The sequence below is a fragment of the Hibiscus syriacus genome, unplaced genomic scaffold (genome assembly GCF_006381635.1).
Source record: "Hibiscus syriacus cultivar Baekdansim isolate YM2019G1 unplaced genomic scaffold, ASM638163v2 tig00110607_pilon, whole genome shotgun sequence".
In the NCBI taxonomy this organism is placed as follows: Eukaryota; Viridiplantae; Streptophyta; class Magnoliopsida; order Malvales; family Malvaceae; genus Hibiscus; species Hibiscus syriacus.
In genome coordinates, this window is record NW_024062799.1 from 876,029 (window position 1) to 899,456 (window position 23,428).

The window sequence follows — 23,428 nt, forward strand, 5'->3', positions numbered from 1 at the left end:
CTGAAATTCTATTAAATTACAAAAGTTTTATGGTTCCCTACCTGATAAATACCAAGTATCTATGAATAATATATGGATCCTTTAGTGTGTTCCTTATGTGACATGTATATGTTTTACCTGTTTTAAACATGATTTTCCGAAATCACTGATTTATTGGTTTATGAACTATGGTTACTTGAAATATGTTCTCTAGTTACCTATTTTCACTGTAAAATATGATCGTTCTTGATTTATGGATCATGAAATCTACTGGTTTATGAACTATGGTTACCTAAAATGTGTTATATGGTTTCCTATTTTCACTGGAAAATATGATCGTTTCTGCTTTATGGATCACGAAATCTACCGGTTATTACTTGAACTGTTTTATTGGGATGTTATATGGGTAGGCTGGAGTAGGGAGGTTCAGCTCTGATCAAGCTGGTAAATCCTTACAGACCTAAGGTGGCCTTTGGGTAGGCTCTGAGGCCCCAAGAAACTTTCTTGGGTAGGCTCTCAGGCCCCAAGACACTCCCTTGGGTTAATAATGGGACTATATATGGTGTACGTGTGGAGGGCAGTTATATAGTTTATTTCATTGTCACGCTTACGAGATTTTACTGGATCACGATCCATATATTAATGTTATTGTTAAATCTTATTTCTACTGGATACTTTATAGGTAGGATTTTGGAGTATGGAGGTTCAGCTCTGATCAACCTGGTAAATCCTTACGGACCTAAGGTGACCTTTGGGTAGGCCCATAGGCCCCAAGGCATTCCCTTAAGGTGTCTCCTCTGTTGTGTGCTTAGGGTAAGTCCTTATGGATGCAGTTCTTGGGAACTGCATAACAGTGTTCGATTGGAGGGTATTACTATGATTTTTAAAAATATGTTTTAAATTGTTACTGTTTTAAAAAGATATGTACATTTACACTGGTTTTGGTCGGAACACATTAAACATCTTATTCCTATCTCCTAAAAACTTGGTACTCTGAATGTTTCCTATGAACTGAAATCTTCATGGCTTTTACTCGATGAAATATCAGTGGAACCTCAACTCATTACGAAAATTTGTAGACGACTGAGTCAATAATGAAAACTTATGATGTTCATTTTATTTGCATGTCCTTTAGCATCACTTGATAGACCTTTATTACTGAGCTTCCCAAAGCTGACTCTTTTACTCAACATTTCAAGTTAAAAGAATCAAACCAGTGCAGCTATCGACATCAGTATAGGAGTTCCACCGGCGTTGCTTGCGGAGTACGATGCATGTGATTAAGGGCATGTATGTTGTATTTTATTTTTATATCTGAGTCTGTAATCTGTTTTATTTCTGAATATTGTTAAATTCTACTTTTGTATTTATAAATTATTTTATGATTTAGGCGTTTTAACAAAAAATTTAAATTTTCTGAATTTTTATTGTGGGTCGTTCCGGTATCACTAATGTGACACATCGGATCGGTATGAAGGTTTTAAATCATTAACGGATTTCTTAACTGCTCTAAGCGTATTATTTTATTAATACAATGAACCAAGTATTAGTTAAATTATTATCTTATTTAATATGATTTTTTAAATATTAGCAGAATCTAAAATGATATGTCGTGACATAATTATCAGAAGAATCCAAATCCAATTAGAGAGGAAAAATAATCCGGAAATAAACAAAAAAGGATAAGAACGACAAAAGGATAAGCACAAAAGTCAGCATCCTAAAATTTGGATGAAATATCAGAATATTTAGTTCTAATTTCTTTTATTTGAAAAGAATATTATCCTCGTCAAATAGGGGGGCCCATGGAAGCACAGCTAATTCTTTGTTCATGCTTTTTTTCGGTGACCGCGTTTGTTATTAGTTTACATACACCTGTATTTTAAAATGCGGGGTTTCTGGTGGCCTGAGCGTTTGATCAGACGTCCGAAATTCGAGCCGAAAAAGAAAATGGAAACATGGTGACCCTGCTTAACAATGATTAACTCTAATCATTCTCTCAGTCCATCCAAATCTGCCCATTTAAAATTAGATAGGCAAGCATGATAATGGGAAATTTCACGGAAAATGCACCCCACTAGCAACACTGTCATTTGAGAAAACGAGAGGTCAAAACACCCACTTAATACTCTGTTCAATCTACCTATTAGAACGTGTTAATTAATATTTTTTATGTTTAATGGTTTTACCTGACATTAAATGGTAATTAGGGATTGCATGTAAGGCATAAACACAATTGCTTCATGGTTCACAAGCAAGGGATCATAAAACCAAACCATTTGAATGAATAACTTAAAACTATGACCTTTCTCAGTGGAAACATATTCTCCATTTCATACTCTGAAAATATCTATAATAGCAGCTTCCTCGCCCATGTAGGGCGTTGGAAAAAAAATTTCTCATATAAGACTCTACCCAAATTATTTCTTGAACTGGGATGTTTGCTACAGTGACCTCATTGGCTTCAAGTGCTCCTTGCGACAAAGCCTCCTCTATTGTAGCAACACTTCTCTCTTCCCTCGCTGTTGCAGCTACATAGGTCATCAAGTGCTCATATGTCGTTGTGTGCTCTTGGAGACCTATAGTGGTCACTGTAGCAATTATCCTACTTAAATAAATAATTATTCGACTGCGTGAAGAATTTTTTTTCATTACACTATTCAAACACTTTTGCCCTATAATAGCTTCTCCAATAATATATAATGTATATTTTTATTAAAAATAACATTGCCAATATAGACGAAAGCAAGTCAAAGACTTACAGTTTACGGGTTTCTTAACTGGCTGAGGCCTTAAAACCGCGTCATTCGTTGAATAGCAAGTACTCTTCTTATTACCCTAACAAAGGGGGAAATGATAAAGTGAATGCTATTATGCAAGGTTAAGGCAAAAAATAAAATACTTATATAATATTCGATTAAGATAACGTAGGGGGTAGTAGTACGACACCAGTTTCATATATTTAAAGTCGGGTTTCTAGAGGAAAGAAAACAGAGGAGAGAACAAATGGGAGATGTTATTTTGTTTATTGATGATTCGTCATCGAATCCTTCTATTTCAATATGTAGAATTTGCCATGAAGAAGAGTTTGAAAGTCTTAAGAGCATGGAAGTTCCTTGTGCTTGTTCTGGCTCTGTTAAGGTAATTCGTTTCGATAATTATTTTCAGATTCTGATCATCAATTTTCCCTGTTCTGATGATTTGATTAATTAAATTTTATCAGTTTGCGCATAGAGATTGCGTACAGAGATGGTGCAACGAGAAGGGAAACACAACCTGTGAAATTTGTCTTCAGGTTTCAATTTTAATGATCGTAGCGAAATTTCATGCTTCTGTTCTTGGAATTGTTTCTTTGTTTCCTTCTTTAATTATTAATTCGATACCAAACTCTGTTTTTCCTTTTAGTTTTGTTCTGTTTCTTTTTTGTTTGGGGCATCCAAAACTTGCCCCGGTCGATCAAACTTTCTTTAAGTCCAAGTTTCCCCCTCGTCTTACATGTGATTCAAGCGGTTTGCACAACATTTCATTGAAATCTTCATTATTAAACAAATTATAGTATAATTTTAATTATTTCGGATCATGTCTGCATAACTTAATTTAAATACCATTTTCTAAGATTCCTGGAATTGTATGCTAAGGTTTATTTTTATAAATAAAAAATAATAATTGCTGTGATTTTTTTAATCCGAAACGTTCCCAGAGGTTTATTTCATCTTTATTCTAACATTGAACTAAGCAAATCAACAGTTATCAACAAAAGAATTAACTATATAATATTTTTTTTATCATGCAGGAATATGAACCAGGATATACAGTAACAATTCCTTCAAAGAAGTCTCAGCTGATTGAAGCAGCTGTAACCATCAGGTATGGCTTCAAGATTGTTTTCTGTTCATAATTTGTTGGTAATGGCGCATGACTTGCCAGCTGCTGTTGAAAATTATTCACTTTAACAATGAATGTCTTCACCTTTAATGTAAAAAGCTACACATGCTTTTCCTCTAATTATTGTTTTATTTTTATGGGGCTCAGAGATAGCCTACAAATTCCAAGAACAGAGAACGAAGATGAAAGATTAGTGGTTTTGGCTGAGGAAATGAATGTGGACGAATTATCTGAATGTGCTTCGGCCGCTGACAGAGGCGCCTCTTGCTGCCGATCTCTGGCCCTCGCCGTAAGTGCTTTCATTGCTCTGCTACATGAAAAAATAACAAGAGAAACATGCATTTGCTTTGGTATGTGGCAACCACGACTGTGGTTGAAGAAAAAGAGAGCGCATATATAATTTTTTAAACTTAGTATACAATTCAATTCAAAACAAAGAACATTAATATATAATTTAGTAGTCTCGACGGTTGGATCAGTGGGCCAGTGTTTTGAAAACCGGGCCGGTTCAACCGGGAACCGTTGTTTAGTCCGGTTCAACAGGGAACCACTGTCTAGTCTGGTTCAATCTACACCGGTTAAACCGCTACTAGTGAACCGGCCGGAACCGCTGAACCGTTCGAACCTAACCGGCTGAAAACCGAGAAAAACCGGGAAAAACCGTCAATTTTGTTTTTTTTTTAGAAAAAAAATTAAACCAAACAACGTCATTTGTTAAACGATCCAAGTCAAACTCGAGTATTGCTGAGCTCGACTCTAAATTGAAAACTTTAAAAGTAAGCTCAACTCGACTCAAACTCACGAGCTAAAAATTATCAAGTTCAACTCGAACTCGAAATATAATATTAAAACTTGAACTCGAAAAGGTTTGAACTAAAAAAAAATTAGAAGCTCGATTGAAGCCTAAAATTCGAGCTTAATTGAAGTGAAAGAATAGTTCACTCAATGCTCACCAAAAGGTTCCATGATTTTGAATGCCAAATTACCTCTATTATTTATAGAAGTTAGTTGGGATGCTCTTCTATATTTCTTAGCCATGTGTGATTGTTTTGTTATCATATTTTTACTCTTTAGACTTTTGGGATGCTCTTCTATGTTTCTTAGCCACGTGGGATTGTTTTTTTAAATTAAACCAAACAATATTATTTTGTTATGATTTTTTAGCCCCAAATTTATTTTTTAATTATAGTTATATAATTATATTTATTATTTAATATATTTTACCTTAAATATTATGTTGTAGCTAATTTGAATCATTTTTTTCACTTGATTTTATGGTTTTTAACTTATATATGTTATGATTTGCTTTGAATATGACTTGTGATATAAAAAATTAGTTTTTATTAAATAATTTTATTTAATTTTTTAAATAATTATGACATCGTCCGGTTCTTCCGACCGGTCGGACCGATTCGATCGGTTGAACCGGTAGCATGATCGGTTCGCTACCGGTCCGGTTCTGAAAACCATGAAGTGGGCCAATGAGGTTTAGAAGCTGAATTCGTAAGGGAAAACTATGAAAACCACAGATATCTACCCATTGAAACAGTTGACACTGGATTATTACCATTAATTGCTATTATGTTTTTCTTTTTGCAGTTCACTGTTGTGTTGCTCGTGAAACACATCTTTGCCGTACTTAATGGCGATACTGATCATTACCCGTTTGCACTTCTTACGGTATGTATCCGATTTCATTTTCTCCATTGTTGTACAAAGCATATTTTTTTTCTTTCTAGCCAATCCTAAGAAGACATTTGTTTTGGCATATTTTTACAGATATTGTTTTTCAGAGCTACTGGCATTATACTCCCCATGTACATATTGATTCGGACAATTACAATTATTCGGAACAGCATCAGGCGACAAAATCACGTAAGTTTCCCATATGATTGCCGTTTTCCAAATGTCAACAACCTCATTATTTACAGACTTCACTTAAATACGATACATTATCTTATGATATCGTCACGTACAGGTACGTGATGAAGATATTTCTAACTTTGACGAAGAAGATGATGTCGAGCAACGACCGTTTCGTAATGACTAAACTTGATCATATATGTTCTCCAATTACTAGTTACCACTTGTAGTCCGAGTCCAACTTACTCCAATTCTTTTACAATGAAAAACGAATATAAAAAGGGGAAAATAAACATATTACGTTGACTTTGTGTACAGATTGGTGGGCCGTAGTTTTTTTGTTTTTCATGAAAAAAAGAGGGCAGTGTACTATATAATAAGATATTCAAGAAATGCAGCCATAGACGTACAGCAGTTATTACTTTGAAGAGACCAAACTACCAATAAAATCTATAACTGAAAGGCAGGCTGAGTTCATCTTAGCCGTTCCAGCACATAGGGGGTAGGGTTTGGTCAGACGAACCCAACTACTCCTATTCGTATATACAGCCAAACATTTGAAGAGAAAGGCAGTAGTCAGCATCACATTAACATCACTGTATATAAAATGGGCAAAACGAAGGACTAACAATGGGAAAGCTATGAAATACACATCCAGCGGATTCTATATATGAAAAAAGGCATCCGATAATTGTCTGTTCTATAGGCTTATAGCTCGATATGTTCATTCCAAATATTGCATTCAAAGAAAGAGTGATTCAACACGAAACAAGTTTTAAAGCATTAATTCTAACCAACCTCAGTTTAATTGTTGTTAAAATTTAAATTAATCTATAAGTTTTAACATTTTGTTAAATTCTTTTTGAATATCTTCTATAAACTATAGATTCATTATTAAAAATCTTCAGAGTCTTATGTCTTTCGATCAATTATAACATCTTAACATGATTGTTAATAAATCTATTATAACTAAATCTATTATTATATAGTCATGTCTATACATAATGGTAATGTACAAATAATAACTCAACTTTGACATTAAAAGTGGTATATAATTTATTAGAGAAGAAAAAAAGGCCGACTACTAGACTTCCTCTTTACATTTCTCTGAACGATTATTCATTGTTTTCAACAAGACTAGTCTTTTCTTTTTCTCTATAAAACAATTGGTTGCGATATTCCACCCAAACTAAAAAGAGGAACCGTCGGCAATCATCGTTTTTTTCATCAACAATTCCAATTAAAATTTTAAAATATTATCAATTATGGTAAGTGCAAGTTAGATATAACAGTACTGAAATGCTATAAAGTCAGGCAAATCAAAGTTGCAGATATCTCAAAGCAAGAATCACATCCAGCTAAAAACAACCATGCCCAATGTTTCCAAATCTATTCCACACTAGATTCCATACTTGCACTTACCATAATTGATAATATTTCCAAAGCTAAAATCTATTCACGTATCTTAAATAACACAGCCACAGGAGAGGGGAGGCTGAAAGCTCGAAAAATTCCATACTTGTTATTTCCAAAGTACTAATTTATCTTAGGTTTTTTGGGCTTGGCCTTGGACTTCCCGGACACTTCATCTTCCTCTTTCTCTACTTCTTCCTCGTTGTCAGAAGAGCCTTCCAGCAATTCATCAGGAACATCAGTTGGAACGTTGTGTTCCGTAATAAATTCCTTCAATATGCCCATACTTTCTTCTTTCACATAAGACAGCTGCTCAGAGACGCCACCAACCGCTTTGGAATTCACTGTGTATAATTCAGAACCCAGCCTAAGCGTGACTTTTACCTTGGATTGACCATCCATCGTCACATTCTCTACATTTTTTTTAGGAAATCCAAAAAGAAAAATTAGAATCCAACCAAAACAGGCATTCATTTTTTTTCTAAAATCCTTATTTTTCTGTTTGATCCATAAATCGGTGCTTTGGTTCCTCCAGATGCGCCGTAATTACTATAACAGATACAAATATGAAGGATTCTTCTACACATAAATTTAAGGAGTGGAGTTCTACTTATAACATTATCCCCTATCAATTTGGGTAACCATGAATGCGTAAAGAAGAAACGGGAGAAGGAGAATTATTACCTGAGAGAATCAAAGGAACTTTGAAGCTCTTTGTTTCTTTTGCTTTGCCTTTCTTTCTCCGCTGTTCCAGGACGACATGTGTTTTAAGAGGTGGGCTCTTGATTTAGGGTTTTTTTTTAAAAAAAAAAATCGAAACGACGCCACCTTGACTTCTTTAGCGTGAAATTATGATAAATCGCCGGACAATCTTAGATATGTTTTGTATGCAGACTGGATTAAATCGCGTAAATTACAAATTTGAAAACTAAATTTTATACAATTTATATTTTTCTCATTATACTTTTAAAATATTTAATTTTTTCACTTAACTTTTAATCGCTCCTGTTTTAGTCACTCAATTATTAAATAGCTAAGGGTGTTATGACATGGCAATCTCTAGAAAAACGACGTCGTTATATGTCCTACAAAAAAACAAATATAGATCAAAACAACGCCGTTTTGGATCTTTACACAAAAATATTTTCCCCCTCTTTTTCTTCGTCACCAATTTCTCCCTCTCTCTCTCCTTAGCGTGAACAAATCTGGGTTTCGACCATCACTTTTTTGAGTTTGCATGTTGGTGGTGGCTCTGGCGGTGTCGAAGGTGGAGGAGGAAATAAGACATTGATGTTCTTTCGTCATGCTTTAATCTTCAGTTTTGGTTTGTACGTAGAAGTAACTGTTTGAATGAGATAACCCAAAACATATTTTGATTTTTTTATCAAGCCAAATGTTTGATTTTATGCTGCTTTGGTCTTTCACAACTTGAAAAATGTTGTTGAAAGTTTATATCTTTTTCAACTTTGTCAAAAAGCTCTATTTTTTTTTTGAAAATAGTGTGGGCTGAGTAATTTTCTTGTTTGTTTGTCGAGATAACTTAAGAAAATGTTGTTCTGATTGATCGTTGTTTCAACGAAAGGTAATTTTGGTCTTGTTCCTTTAGATTTCTTCCTTTTTCTTTTGGAAGCAAGTGATGTTAAGACCATGCAAAGGAAATGGGCAGTGAAGGATAATGGAGTTGTAGTGTGGTATGATTTTGGGCATTTTTTGACATCAAAGTAAGGGGATTTTCTTCATAAATTTGTCAAAAAGATCCACGGAAGAGTTTGAACTCCCCAAAAGCCAGCTACATGGAGGAAGAAGAAGAAGAAGAGATTTGGGGGAAATGGGTTGAAGAAGCTGAAGGGTTGGAGCCGTGAAAATGGAACTTCATTGAAATTTATTAAAAGTCAATAACATCGACGTTCGAGACGAAAAGAAATCGACGCCAGAGAAAGTTCCGATGGTCGGAGAAACTATCGGAGGGGATTGGTGTTGTGGTTGAGTTTTTAGGTATTTTAATTATTATTATTATTTTAAATTATATTTAGAATTAAATATTATTAATATTTTTTCTTACCTGTCATAGCCTTTCGTGTCTTAACGATTAAAAAAAATTCTCTAAACCAAGAAGTTTAACGATAGAGTGAAAAAAAACTCAATTTATAAAGTTGAGTAGCAAATTGAAAATTTTAAAAACATGTTAAGTAAATTAAGAATTATATTAAATTCAGTTATTAAATTTATAATTTAGATATATTTGTGTTGTTCAAATGAAAAAAATAATACTTTTTCAACTATTAATTACACAGTATTCAATTACAAAATTAATTTTTTAATTTTATATTAATTTATAATCGTTAAATGAACGTACATTAATGATTAAGATTAAGATTAAAATTTTAAAATAATAAAATGTTTACAAAAGAAAGTTAGATACTCTTAATTATCAATTTACTCTCATAAAGTTATTCTAAGTTAATATTATTATTTTTATCATTGTGTAAAATTAACCCTACCCCTTACTCTATAAAAATTGAAAAATGGTCAATATTATGACACTTTTGATGGTATGGCTACTGAGTTAGTGAGTTTTTTCACTAATCTGATTGGTGTTGAGGACCCTTTAGTCTGGAGCAGTTCTGTTGAGGATTTAAAAGGCCTGCTAAACTATTCCCTACCAGAAGGAGCTGCTGATTTTTTAACTAGAGAGGTGAGTGATATGGAGATTAAGGAGGCCATGTTTAAGCAAGAAAAGGACAAGAGCTCAGGCCCTGATGGTTATACCTCTGGGTTTTTCAAGGCTGCCTAGAGCATTATAGGTACTAACTTTATTTATGCTGTAAGGTATTTTTTTCCAGTCCTCTTGTTTACTGTCTGCATTCAATGTCACTGCCATTGCTTTGGTGCCTAAATCCCTCAATACATGCTTAGCAAAAGAATTCAGACCTATATCTTGTTGTTCAGTTGTTTATAAAACTATCACAAGAATTCTTGTCAATAGACTAAGCCCTTTCTTTCCTAGCATGATATCCCTTAGTCGGTCAGCTTTTGTCAAGGGTAGAAACATTGTTGATAACACCTTGCTAGCTCAGGAAATTGTTAAAGGCTACTCTAGGAAGAGCCTTTCACCTAGATGTGCAATCAAAATTGATTTAAAGAAGGCTTTTTGACTCTATTAGTTGGAAATTATTGTTGAATGTACTTACTGCTATGGGGCTCTCTGGAATTTTCTGTAATTGGATCAAGGCCTGCATTACTACTCCTATATTCTCTCTTTCTTTAAATGGTAGCTTGGTGGGGTACTTCAAAGGAGCTAGGGGGATTAGGCAAGGAGATCCTTTATCTCCTTACCTATTTGTCATTGCCATGAATGTGTTGTCATCTCTCTTAGATTCTGCTGCAAAAACATGGTATTTTTAAGTTCCACCCTAAGTGTAGAATAATATATCTCACACACATTTGCTTTGCAGATGATCTGCTTGTTTTTTGTCATGGCTCCTTAGATGTTGTGTTGGGAATGCAATGAACTTTAGACAAGTTTTATGAGTTGTCTGGCCTTAAACTGAATGCTCATAAGACAAAAATGTATGCTTGTGGTTTGAATATGCTTGACCTGGAGCAAATCCGATTGGCTAATATGTTTAGGTTGGGACAACTCCCTGTGAGGTATCTTGGGGTGCCTCTGGTGACCTGCAAACTCACAGGTAAAGACTGTGAAGCACTTTTGACAAAGATTAAGGACAAGCTCAGGCATTGGTCTAACAAGAACCTGAGTTATGGTGGTAGGCTCCAATTGGTTAAAACTATCATGTTCAACATTTTTAACTACTGGACTAGGCAGTTGGTTCTACCAAAGGGAATCATTAGGGACATTGAACGCCTTTGTATGTGTTTTTTCTGGAAGGGCAACGATTCCTCAGCAAAAGGAGCTCGTGTGGGATGGGATCAGATCTGCTCCTTGAAGTTTGAGGGTGGGTTGGGTCTTAGAAGCCTAGTGGTATGGAATAAAGCTTGTTGTTTGCTACTTGTAAAGAACATTTTGGCTAATGAAGGCTCTCTTTGGATTGCCTGGATTAAAGAGTATTGTCTCAAAATAGCTAGTTTTTGGGATATAGAGTGCAAAGCCCACTTCAGTTGGATTTTGAGCAAACTTCTGAGTATGCGTGAGGAGGCTAGACGCTTATTTTTTACTGATTTGGTTCCCTGCTCACATTCTCAAATTCTCTTTAATCTCGTGGATGGTCATTCTCGATAGCTTGCCTACTAAAGATAGGCTTGTCCATTTTGGTTTGGCTATTGATAATGTTTGTGGTTTGTGTGGCTTTGGCATTGAATCTCGTGACCATCTCTTTGTTGAATGTTCTTTTGCTAAGGAATTGTGGGATATTATTCTATCTTCTTGTGATGTTCGTTATGAGCTGAACAATTGGGATGATCTTTTTAATTGGTTGATTGCTAATTTGAAGGGCAAATCCCTCAGAGTTCGTATCCTGAAACTTGCTTGGACTGGTTGTTGTATTCTTGTCGACACTCGATATTTTCGTCCCGTTATAATTAAGTTATTATTATTATTATTATTATTATTTAAGATTAATAACATAATGTTTTTATTTACAGATCCGACCCAAATACCCCAAACCCAAATTACATTCCAACAAACCTAAGGATGAAAACTCAATACCAACTAGGGTTTCATCATGTAGCTTCAGCCGCCACTTCATCTCAGCCGTACGATCAAGTTAGAGATAGACGGTCTAGATCAACCCTCAATTAAGATTTCCCCCCTTGAATATTGTCATCACCTTGCAAGAGTCGTCCGATTTGGACCCATCCAACGGTCCAGATCGAGCCCAGGCCACTGAATCTGGCACCATCACAGTCTTCTCCACCAACTGACAACTGGATTCACAAGTCAAACATCAAGATCAAAACAAACCCGTGTTTTCAATCTATTTTTTACTTCACTCATGATGTTTCAGAAAAAACAAGAAAAATGAAAGTAAAAACCTATTGTAGAATCGGTTATATAACCTGAACGAAAAAATGTAAATGAGGGGGGACTCCCGGATTCGAAAAGCAATAACAATAGCAGTTATTTTCAAGGTATATTTTTAATTTTGAAAATATAGAAATATACTCTTTGCATGCAAAAATAATATATATATATGAGTCTAAAAGAGGGTCAGGGAGTAGCTTACTTGAGTCGGAGGGAGCCTTTACGGCGGTCGGAGTTCGAGGAAACCGAACAGTCGGGGTTAGATTTGTGGTTGTTTGGGTTTATTTAGGGAATTTTTAGGTTTAGTTTGGTGTCTAGGATAGTAGATCTAGGCTTTAGGGGTTTTTAGGTGAATTTGGAGCTCCGGCCACCGTGTGTGGTCGGAATGGCGGCCGGACGGCAAGTTAGGTTGGCCGATAAGGGATCAACCGAAGATTGAGAGAATTCTCATTTTTTTTAAACCAAATGAAAATGAAACAAAAAATGATAAAGGGTGGTATATATAGGCTAATTTAATGGTATAATTACAACTTAAATGCCTCTAATTTGAGCGTGTTTTACAAAATAGTCATTGATAGGGACCAGTTTCATTATTTTGCTAATATTCTCTATGTTTTATAATTTTTTATTTAATTATAGTTTAATCCGCCTACATTCATTGCGTATTTACACTTTAGTCATCGATTTTGCAGTCTTTATATTTTAGTTTCGAAATTGTTATTCTTACTTCATTAATATTGGTTGAGATAAATAATTGGTAAAATTGTATCTTTAATCCCTATATTTAGCATCAGATCCCTTTAACTTTAGTGATAGGATTATTTTTTAGCTAATGTTGATCATTGTGCCCTATGTTTAAAATCATATTTTATTAATTATGTGATAGTTTTTTTAATGGCCCACGTTGGTTGTGGTGTCTTATATATATTTTATGTATGTTTACTTTACCTTTATATTATATATTAAAAGTGTGTTGGTTGTGGTGTCTTATATATATTTTATGTATGATTACTTTACCTTTATATTATATATTAAAAGTATGGTAATTCCCATAATATATTGTTTGCCACTTATTTTGTAATTTGTAAACATATACGGTATATAATATATTTTGTAAGCATATATATTATTTAAGTGTATTATATATATATAGGTTGGACATAGTACGTAGAATATATATCTATTTTATTATCCATATTATATAATATATATATTATAGCATATATGCATATTACGCAAGTAATACTTTTATGTATATATTATAATTATGTTTATTAATTTACGCATATATATATAATTTATGGAAACATCAATCTATGAATATATATATATATATATTTAGTTGGTTGATAATTTAGTATTGGTACAAAATCACCACTTTTGTTTATTTAAGATATAGTAGTTTGTTTTTTATTGATTATAATATATATAGAATTATTATATTATTTGTTTCCCACTTATTTTCTTAATTTAAACTATAGTGCTTTAGTTTTTTATTATAATATATATAAAATTATTATAATATTTTCCCCCACTTATTTTCTTAATTTAAACTATAGTGGTTTAGTTTTTTATTGATGATAATAATATATGGAATCAATCTAATATTTGTTTCTTCACTCTCCTAATGTAAGCTACGAATGATGTTTAATTTCTTAATAATATATATGTAATCATTATACTATTTGTTTCCCAATTGTTTCCCTAATTTAAGCTTTAATTTGTTTGATTTAATATACTTTCTTATCATGATATTTTCTTTATTATAATTTATTGTCCATAATTTGTTTTAATTTAAGGGTCTTATTATAATTTATTGTCCATAATTTGTTTTAATTTAAGGGTCACGTTTCTTTCATTTGTTTTTTTTATGTTCACATGATGATTCCTTATTATGTTTTGATGCATGTGTCTTATTTTTATTTATATTTAATTAAATATTTTGATGTATTTTCATTTTCATTTAAATGCATTTATGTGTACATATGTTTTGCATGACATCTTAATTAATTTTACATGATAGCCTTATAAGCATCCCTTGACTCTAATCGAAATAAATTGACTAAGGGTGATATTCGACCATTTTAAAATTATCGAAAGAAATTTTCTAATATGTGAATATTTCATCCATTTTAACGTATAGCATTAAACTTTAATACTATAACTTACATTTTAGATTTGAGCCCCTAAGTTTCTTAATTTTTATAATTTGACACTTTAAGTTAGAATAAGCCTTAATTTACTTTTAGTTTAATTAGGACAAATAAAATTTTGTTTGATTGCATTGCTTTTTTACAAATCTAAGGCACTGTTCACTTATTAAGGAATTAATAGTATATCTCCCGCGATCGTGCTCAGGGGGTGACTACTGGTAATTCCTTGAATAAGTTGACATCCTTTTCAAAATCACATCATGTTTTCTAAAAATGAGGTAATATGCGGTTATTAGGCACAATAGTTGATCTCCCGTATTTATGCTCGGGGCGAATGCTATCGGTCTCGATAAACGAATACCCTTTTCAACTTTGCATCCTTAATGATTTTTAAATTAAATAGAGATCGCACTCCGAATTTCTGATTTTAAATATAGGGTAATCAACTAGGTACCAATTTTTGGACGCTTGTGGGAGTGCTAATCCTTCCCCACGCGTAACTGACTCCCGAACCTGATTTCTGGATTTTCGCAGACCTCAAAACTCAGTATTTTAATAAAAACAAAATGTTTTATTAAAATCATCCGGTTTTTATGGTGTTCCAATCGCACCTCAAATGATTGGTGGCGACTCCTCACCTTTCGAAATGATTTTCAAAGAGAAAACCTCGAGTCGATATCGGTATTTCCCCTCCGGGTGAAAAGCGGTTACGACAGCTTGGCGACTCTGCTAGGGATTTTTGTTTTTTTAAAACAAATTGATAGTCAAGCCACGAATTGGTTACCTTGTATTTACAATTTTTGAAATTACAAGTTCGATCTTATTTAATTTACTGCTCATTATGTTATTTCAAAAAAAAGATTTTTCTCTGGTTAATGCTTACACTTTAGTGAAATATTTATTATTGTTGCATATCATAGCTCTACACCCGAGCTCAACCCCGATTTACCTAAGTAGAGAGAAACGTCGCACCTCACGAGGAGCATTGAGCTTCCTTGTGTGGGTCTGATAAAGTATCTCTGGAAATCAACCTAAGTTGCATATCCGGATACTATATCCGAGGTACGCTTTTAGTGGTGTGATCCCCTAAGCTGAACCCGATTCGCAAGTCTGTAATGGGCCAGAATCGGGGGGCAACCTTAGCAGGTTGTAAAGATAGCTTGGGAACCATTTTCTAGAACCCAACCTCATATAAAGAATTTAGTAAGCCTACCCCGTTAAAGCCATGCGGATAACTTAGAAGAACTAGATCACATGATGTTAGGATTTTTAAATTTCTTTGATTATTTCGCATTCGATACTTTAAATTTTTATTAATCATTCTTTGATTTTTTGAATTATTCTAATATCACTAACTTATTGTTTTATTTCTTGATTGCATGTATCATTATCATATCACATCATTTCATAAACGGTATTGATTCCCATATCACCTAGTTATTATAAAAAAGCTTAAGGCAGTAATGTCTTTCGATGGGACTGAGAATGCAATCAGTGTTCAGACCTGGTCTGAATATGGGCAGACACGGTTCGGGGATAACCTTGTCACTACCGAAGATTCAGTTTTGCCAGAAAAGGTAACTATCTGAGTTAGACAGGCACACTGGGCTGAGTTATCAAGAATTTGGTCTACCTGGGATGATAATGAGAAGACACTATTCATAGGGAAATACGACGACATTATAGAGCTACTGAGAGTGCCAATAGATTTGGTGGTGGTTCGAGCCCTTGCCGAGTGTTGGAATCCAGCTTACAGGTGTTTCATTTTTGGTAAAGTATACATGACCCCGACCTTGGAGGAGTATACAGCTTTGCTGAATATCCCGAATGTTAGAAGGAGCAAGGTTGATCCACTCATCCGCACAAGAGGTAACCATGCAAGAAAACGAGGCCTTAAAAGTGAAGATTGCTGAATTATAAGTCATAGTGCATAGATGCCATCAGCGAATCCAATAGCTAGAAGAGAGCTAACCATTAACTAATCCAGAGCTTGGAATTGCTCTACGACAGGCTCAGGATACCATTCAAAGGCAACATGAAGTAATGGAGAGAGCAATGGATCAGGCTCGTGATGTAGCTCGCCAAGTCTACGAGTTATATGAAGAAGCGACAGCTTTAAGAATTTTTGTGATTCCAGAAACAGAGGAAGAACGGCGCATCATAGGATTGATGATAGAGCTCGAAAGATTAGGAAATAGGGCAAGATTCTACGTTTAGTATTTATGTCGATATAATCTCTTTGCCTAACTGCTTAGATGTTGTGTGTTGTTGAGTACTTTTTATATAAACTAAGTTATTTTGGAATCAATGTTGGGTTACATTTGCATTTGCATTTTCATATGTTTTTTTTCTAAATTTTCAAAATCTTAATGATTACATTATAACAATTCATTCATTAAAATTCAAAAAATAATAAAATACAATTTTCAATCATTTGTAGTTATCCTGACATACACCTCACACCCATACGGTACTCGTCAGTCAACAAAGAAAATGGAAGACAAGATCGTCCAAATCGAAAAAACTCAACTTGACATGCAGGAGAGCTTTAAGAAAGTTCAGGAGGAGATACGTGAACAAATGATAAAATCTTAGAATGATTTGATGGAGAAACTTGCGAGCATGTTACGAGGAAGAAATATTGAAAGAGAAGATACCCCAGCTTTCGGTGCTACTATCGAAGAACCTTTGTATCCCCAGGTTTTGTACCACAAGTGGATCGTGCAAAAGCTTCAAATATTGGTGTTACAACTCCAACTATTGGTATTACCTCTGAAGAACCCCTATACCCCCCAGGCTTTACACCACCTCATGTTAAAGCACAACAAAGAGCAACTACACAATCAGAAAGAATACAAGTAAACCTATCTGGCTCTTCTTTAAACCCACAACCATTTGAAGACGTCCCTGATTTGGATGAGGAAGACAAAAAAGAACATGATAAGGAGCTCAAGAAAGAATGTGAACAAATGAAGCATGAATTTTGAGCTATGAAAGAAGATGTTAGCTTATATGGAATCGACGCTAGAGAGCTAAGCTTGGTCCCTGATTTAGTAATATCACCAAAGTTCAAAGTTCTAGATTTCGAGAAATTTGATGGCACCAGTTGTCCTTCTGCACATATTACCATGTTTTGCAGAAAAATGACAAGCTATGTGAGAGATGATCAGCTTTTAATTCATTGTTTTCAAGAAAGCCTGGCAGGCTCAGCAATCTGTTGGTACAATCAGCTAAGTCGGACTCAGATTAAATTATGGAAGGATTTGGCTAAGGATTTTCTAGAGCAATATAAACACGTAAAAGATGAAAGGCCAAACTGAATTTTGTTACAGAGTACGGAAAAAAGATCTAACGAGAACTTCAAGCAGTATGCCCAAAGGTGGAGAGATATAACTATGCAAGTTCATCCACCATTAGAGGAGGAAGAAACTAATATGTTTTTTGTAAATACTCTGAGGGCCCCATTCTTTGGACATCTTATTGGAAATTCATCCAAGAATTTTGCTGATATAGTCAACGCAGGAGAAATGATTGAGATGGCGATCAAAAGCGGGAAGCTAGACGGGGGAGAATCTAGCCGAAAACCTCCAGCAAGAAGGAAGGATAATGAGGTTAGTAATATGATTTAATAACATTACAGTATCCTGACCTCAAGCCACCACATCGTCTGCACTAAATCTTGTTAAGCAAGGGGTGAAAGAACCAAGACAAGAAAGGGAAAGGGTTCAATTTGACCCCATCCCTATGACCTATAAAGAACTATTCCAGATCCTATACTACAAACATGTGGTGTCACCTTACCACACTTCTCCAATACAACCTCCTTACCCAAAATGGTTTGACATCAATGCTCAATGTGTGTATCATGCGGGGGTATCAGGGCATTCAATTAAAAACTGTCTAGCTTTTAAAAAGTTGGTACAAAGATTAAGACGAAGAAATATCATCAACTTCGGTGATAGCGAGCAGCCTAATGTGGCTCAGAATCCACTACCGAACCATGCAGGGGTATGGGTTAATGTTGTTATTGAAGAAAGAGGGAATGAAGTTATAACCATAGTCAATGAAGTGAAGTCACCCATGCATTGGGTATGGGGGGAAATGGTCAAAATAGGCTGGTTGACCTTTAATACTGAGGGGAATAAGCATGCTTGCCCCTACCACCGTTGCGAGGATCATGTTATTCAATATTGTGATGAGTTCAAGGCCTTGGTTCAAAGGTTGATGGATAGTAAAGACATGGAATTTTACAATGAAGCTAAGAAAGAGAAAGTGGTAGAGATTTACGCTTCCGAAGGCACATCCAAAGGACTTTACAATACTAACTGCCCTTTAGTTATCACACCGAAAGCCCGAACTATGGAAAGGTTAATCCCTAAAGTGATGATCATGCTTCCGTCGTCATTTCCTTATAAGGACAACAAGCAGGTCCATTGGAGGTATGAATGCCAATTAGAGAATATTGAAAGTTCAGAGGCTACTAAGGAAGAGGTGGATGAGGTAGACCACTTTACCAGAAGTGGGAGATGTTATTCTCCCAACCAGACTAGTGAGCTTAAGAAAAGAGCGGCTGTTTATGAAGGGAAAAGGGTTGAGATATTGCTGAAAGATGATGAGCCAACAATTAAGGAGCCAGTAACCGAGAACGAGGCTGTGAAGTTTTTAAAATTTTTGAAGCATAGCGAGTACAACATCGTCGAACAACTACACAAGTTGCCATCTCGTATCTCAATCATGGCTCTACTATTAAGTTTTGAGGCATATCGAAATGCCTTGCTGAAAGTCTTGAATCAGACTTTCGTACCGAAAGATGTGCCAGTAGAAAAGATAGATCGACTAGTTATAAATATTCAGGCGGATAACTTCATCTCTTTCTCTGATGACGAGATCCCATCTGGAATGATGAGCAACCCCAAAGCCCTGCACATTACCATCAGGTACAAGGGACATGTGTTATCACGAGTACTGATCGATAACAGCTCTGCCCTAAATGTGATGCCATTAATAACCTTGAAGAAACTCCCGGTCGACAGTACACACATGAGAAATTCCCAAAGCATTGTTCGAGCTTTCGACGGAACAAAGAATGAGGTACTGGGGAATATCGACATTCCTCTAACCATAGGACCATCAACCTACGAGGTCGAATTCCTTATAATGGATATAATGCCCTCCTATAACTGCTTGTTAGGAAGGCCTTGGATCCACCAGGTAGAAGCCCTGCCATCCACTCTACATCAGAAACTCAAATTTGTAATTGAGGGGAGACTGGTATGCCTTAATGCCGAGGAAGATATCATTGCTTCCTTATCTACTACTGCCCCATATGTCAAAGTAGATGAAGATGCGGTCGAGTGCTCTTTCAGAGCCTTGGAATTCATTAATGCCACCTTTGTTGCTGAAAGAAAGAAAATTCCAAAGCCAAGGTTGTCCAACTGTTCCAAAATAGAACTGAAAATGACTCTAGGAAGAGGAGCCAAGGTTGGGAGAGGGCTTGGAAGTCGCTTACAGGGAAATATTAGTCCAGTTTTTCCCAATATTAAGCGAGATCATTTTGGTCTAGGATATCGTCCGACCTTAAAAGAAAAGTTGAAAAATGTTCAAAAGAGCCATGAAATGAGAAAAGCCAGGTTATCCGGGGAGGATATTAAGTGGGAGCCCATGATTTTCTCACCGCTGTGTAACATCTTCATATCTGGAGGCCACATGTTTCAGGGGGCTTGATCATCTAAAGAGTCTGTTATTGAAAATGCCCTGAGGGATTTGGGTATAAATGTGATATCGGAGGAAGGAATCGAAGATGGAATGTCTATGGGCATCTACCCTACACCACCAGGCTTTGTGCTAAACAATTAGACTGCAGAAGAATTATCTGTAGTTTACAAAACTGTTTTTATTTTGATAAATGATGCATTCCTGTTAATTCACGAAATGGCAAACATCATCCCTTGTATTTTTTTCTCGTTATTTATTTATTATATATTATTATTTCATTCTATTTTGATATAGATAGATCATCTTGTATTTGTATATGTATATATATCCTTTCGTTCATTATTCTTTCAGGACCTCCGGTATCAATAGTATGAATGCTGATGACTCTGACCCGAAGATAAATTTTGAGCTACCCATATATAAAGGGGAAATTAAAGGTTATGATAGTGATGAGGGAAGCGACTTGCCTTCTAAACTACTGAAAATGGTAGAGAGAGAAGCAAAACAAATTCTACCTCATGAAGAGCCCATTGAGATCTTGAATCTAGGATCAGAGGAAGATAAAAAAGAGATAAAAATTGGTAACATCATATCTGCTGAGGGACGACAAAGTCTGATTGAGCTAGTTCGAGAGTACAGAGATGTGTTTGCTTGGTCATATGAGGACATGCCAGGTTTAGATACTGAGTTAGTGGTATATAAGTTGCTAATAAATCCCTTATGTAAACCGGTACAACAAAAGCTCAGAAGAATGTGACCTGAAATGCTACTTAAAATTAAAGAAGAAGTAAAGAAGTAATTTGATGCTGGGTTCCTGAAAGTATCCAAGTACCCGGAATGGGTAGAAAACGTCGTTCCAGTACCAAAGAAAGATGAGAAAGTTCGCATGTGCATCGACAACAGAGATCTTAATCAGGCCAGTCCGAAAGATAATTTTTCTCTGTCACACATAGATACCCTGGTGGATAATACGGCTGGAAACTTTTTATTTTCGTTTATGGATGGGTTTTCAGGTTATAATCAAATAAAGATGCATCCATATGATATGGAAAAAAACTACATTTGTCATCATGTGGGGCACATTCTGTTACAAGGTGATGCCGTTTGTGCTTAAAAATGCAGGAGCAACTTATCAAAGGGCCATGGTAACACCATTCCATGATATGATGCATAAGGAAATAGAGGTCTATGTCGATGGTATGATTGTTAAAGCTAAAACGGAGGAAGAACACATTGAGAATTTGAGGAAACTCTTCCAAAGATTAAGGAAATGCCAGTTAAAACTCAATCCAAGCAAGTGTACCTTCGGGGTAACATCGGGAAAACTCTTGGGGTTTGTAGTAAGTAAAAAAGGGATTAAAGTAGATCCTGGCAAGGTCAAAGCTATACAGGATTTACCACCCCCACAAATACAAAAAGAAGTTTGAGGATTCCTGGGAAGATTAAACTATATTGCCCGATTTATTTCACAATTAACTGAGAAGTGCGATTCTATTTTTCGCCTTCTCCGTAAAAATAACCTAGGGGTGTGGAACGATGATTTACAAGAAGCTTTTGAAGTAATAAAAGAATATTTGTCGAATGCTCCAGTCTTAATGCCACCAATATCAGGCAAACCATTAATCCTCTACTTGTCAATCTTTGAGAATTCAATGGGGTGCGTATTAGGGCAGCATGACCAAACTGAGAAAAGAGAAAGAGCAATCTACTACCTTAGTAAAAAGTTCGTTGATTACGAGACGAGTTACTCACCAATAGAAAAGTTGTGTTGTGCTTTAGTTTGGACTACCCGAAGGCTCAGGCAGTATATGTTGTATCACACTACTTAGCTGATATCTAAACTTGATCCTCTGAAATATCTAATGGGTATACCTGCTTTATCTGGAAGATTGGCTCGTTGGCAAATCTTATTGTCTAAATTTGACATCCAATATGTAAGCCAAAAAGCAATTAAAGGAAGTGTTGTGTCCGATTTCATTGCAAGTAGGGCTTCTGAAGAGTATGAACCACTGAACTTCAATTTTCCAGACGAAGATTTAATGGTTATTTCAACTGAAGAGGAAGTTTACTCTACTAATGAACAGTGGAAGATGAATTTCGATGGTGCCTCAAACGCCTTGGGGCACGGAATTAGGGAAATTCTGGTCTCACCTGGTGGAAAACATTATCCTTTTACTAGCCGATTGGACTTTGATTGCACGAATAACATGGCCGAGATGAAGTATGCATCTTGGGTCTTAGAGCTGCCATTGAGCGTAAAGTGAAAAAACTTAAAGTATACGGGGATTCAGCCCTGGTAATTTATCAACTCAGAGGTGAATGGGAAACAAAGAATGCGAAGATAGTGGAATACCATAAGTTGGTCATAGAGCTCATTAAAGAATTTGAGAAAGTGACATTTATTTATCTCCCCAGAGAAGATAATCAAATGGCGGATGCCCTAGCCACTTTGGCAGCAGCCTTTAAAGTTAATGAACATTCAAGCATGATGCCTATTACGATGCAAGCTTATGGGTATCCAGCCCATTGCTATGGCATAGAAGAGGAAGATGATGGAAATCCTTGGTATTACGACATCTTACAATACATTAGATATCAAAGTTACCCCGAGCAGGCCACTGAAAATTACAAAAGAACTATTCGAAGAATGGTCGTAGGATATGTGCTTGATAGCGAGATCCTGTATAAGAAAAGTCATGATCATGTCTTGCTATGATGTGTGGATGCCAAAGAAGCTAGAACGATCATTGAAGAAGTGCATGAAGAAGTATGTGGTACCCATGCTAATGGGCATACAATGGCTAAACAAATAATGAGATTTGGGTATTATTGGTCAACCCTGGAAACTGATTGTATCAATTTCGCCAGAAAATGTCGTAAATGCCAGATTTATGGAGATAAGCTCCATACCCCTCCTCATTCATTGCATGTAATGACTTCTCCATTGCCATTCTCTATGTGGGGCATGGATGTTATTGGGCAAATTTCACCCAAAGCTTCTAATGGCCATCGTTTCATATTCGTGGCAATATACTACTTTACTAAATGGGTAGAAGCAGCCTCCTATGCAAATGTTACTCAGTCAACAGTTTGCAAGTTCTTGAAGAGAGAAATTATTTTTTGATATGGGCTACCAGAAAGGATCATCACTGACAATGCCTTGAATTTAAACAACAAGATGATGAAGTCAGCATGTAAATAGTTCCAGATTAAACATCATAATTCTACTACCTATCTCCCAAATATGAATGGAACGGTAGAGGCAGCCAATAAGAACATCAAGAGGCTCATACAGAAAATGACTGAGACTTATAGAGACTGGCATAAGAAGCTACCATTCGCTCTGTTTACCTATCGAACTTCAGTGAGGACGTCCACTGGGGCAGCTCCGTTTTCTTTAGTTTATGGGATGGAGGCTGTGCTACCCATCGAGGTTGAG

The 23,428-nt window shown here is 35.5% G+C and overlaps 1 protein-coding gene and 2 long non-coding RNA genes across 3 annotated transcripts; 1 reads left to right on the forward strand and 2 right to left on the reverse strand.

Annotated features, from left to right (window-relative positions):
* Window positions 1-2,958: 2,958 nt before the first annotated feature.
* On the forward strand, window positions 2,959-6,042 carry LOC120135307. Its single transcript, XM_039151588.1, has 7 exons — window positions 2,959-3,120; window positions 3,203-3,274; window positions 3,773-3,846; window positions 4,012-4,153; window positions 5,464-5,544; window positions 5,644-5,739; window positions 5,843-6,042. The coding sequence occupies exons 1-7, from the start codon at window positions 2,986-2,988 to the stop codon at window positions 5,912-5,914; spliced, it is 672 nt and encodes a 223-aa protein (XP_039007519.1). The 5' UTR covers window positions 2,959-2,985; the 3' UTR covers window positions 5,915-6,042.
* Window positions 4,088-22,847, reverse strand: LOC120135309. Its single transcript, XR_005517239.1, has 3 exons — window positions 22,837-22,847; window positions 20,453-20,456; window positions 4,088-4,171 (listed from the first exon to the last, which is right to left on the reverse strand). It is a non-coding gene; the product is annotated as an uncharacterized LOC120135309 (long non-coding RNA).
* Window positions 7,250-7,924, reverse strand: LOC120135308. Its single transcript, XR_005517238.1, has 2 exons — window positions 7,825-7,924; window positions 7,250-7,551 (listed from the first exon to the last, which is right to left on the reverse strand). It is a non-coding gene; the product is annotated as an uncharacterized LOC120135308 (long non-coding RNA).
* Window positions 22,848-23,428: the final 581 nt, after the last annotated feature.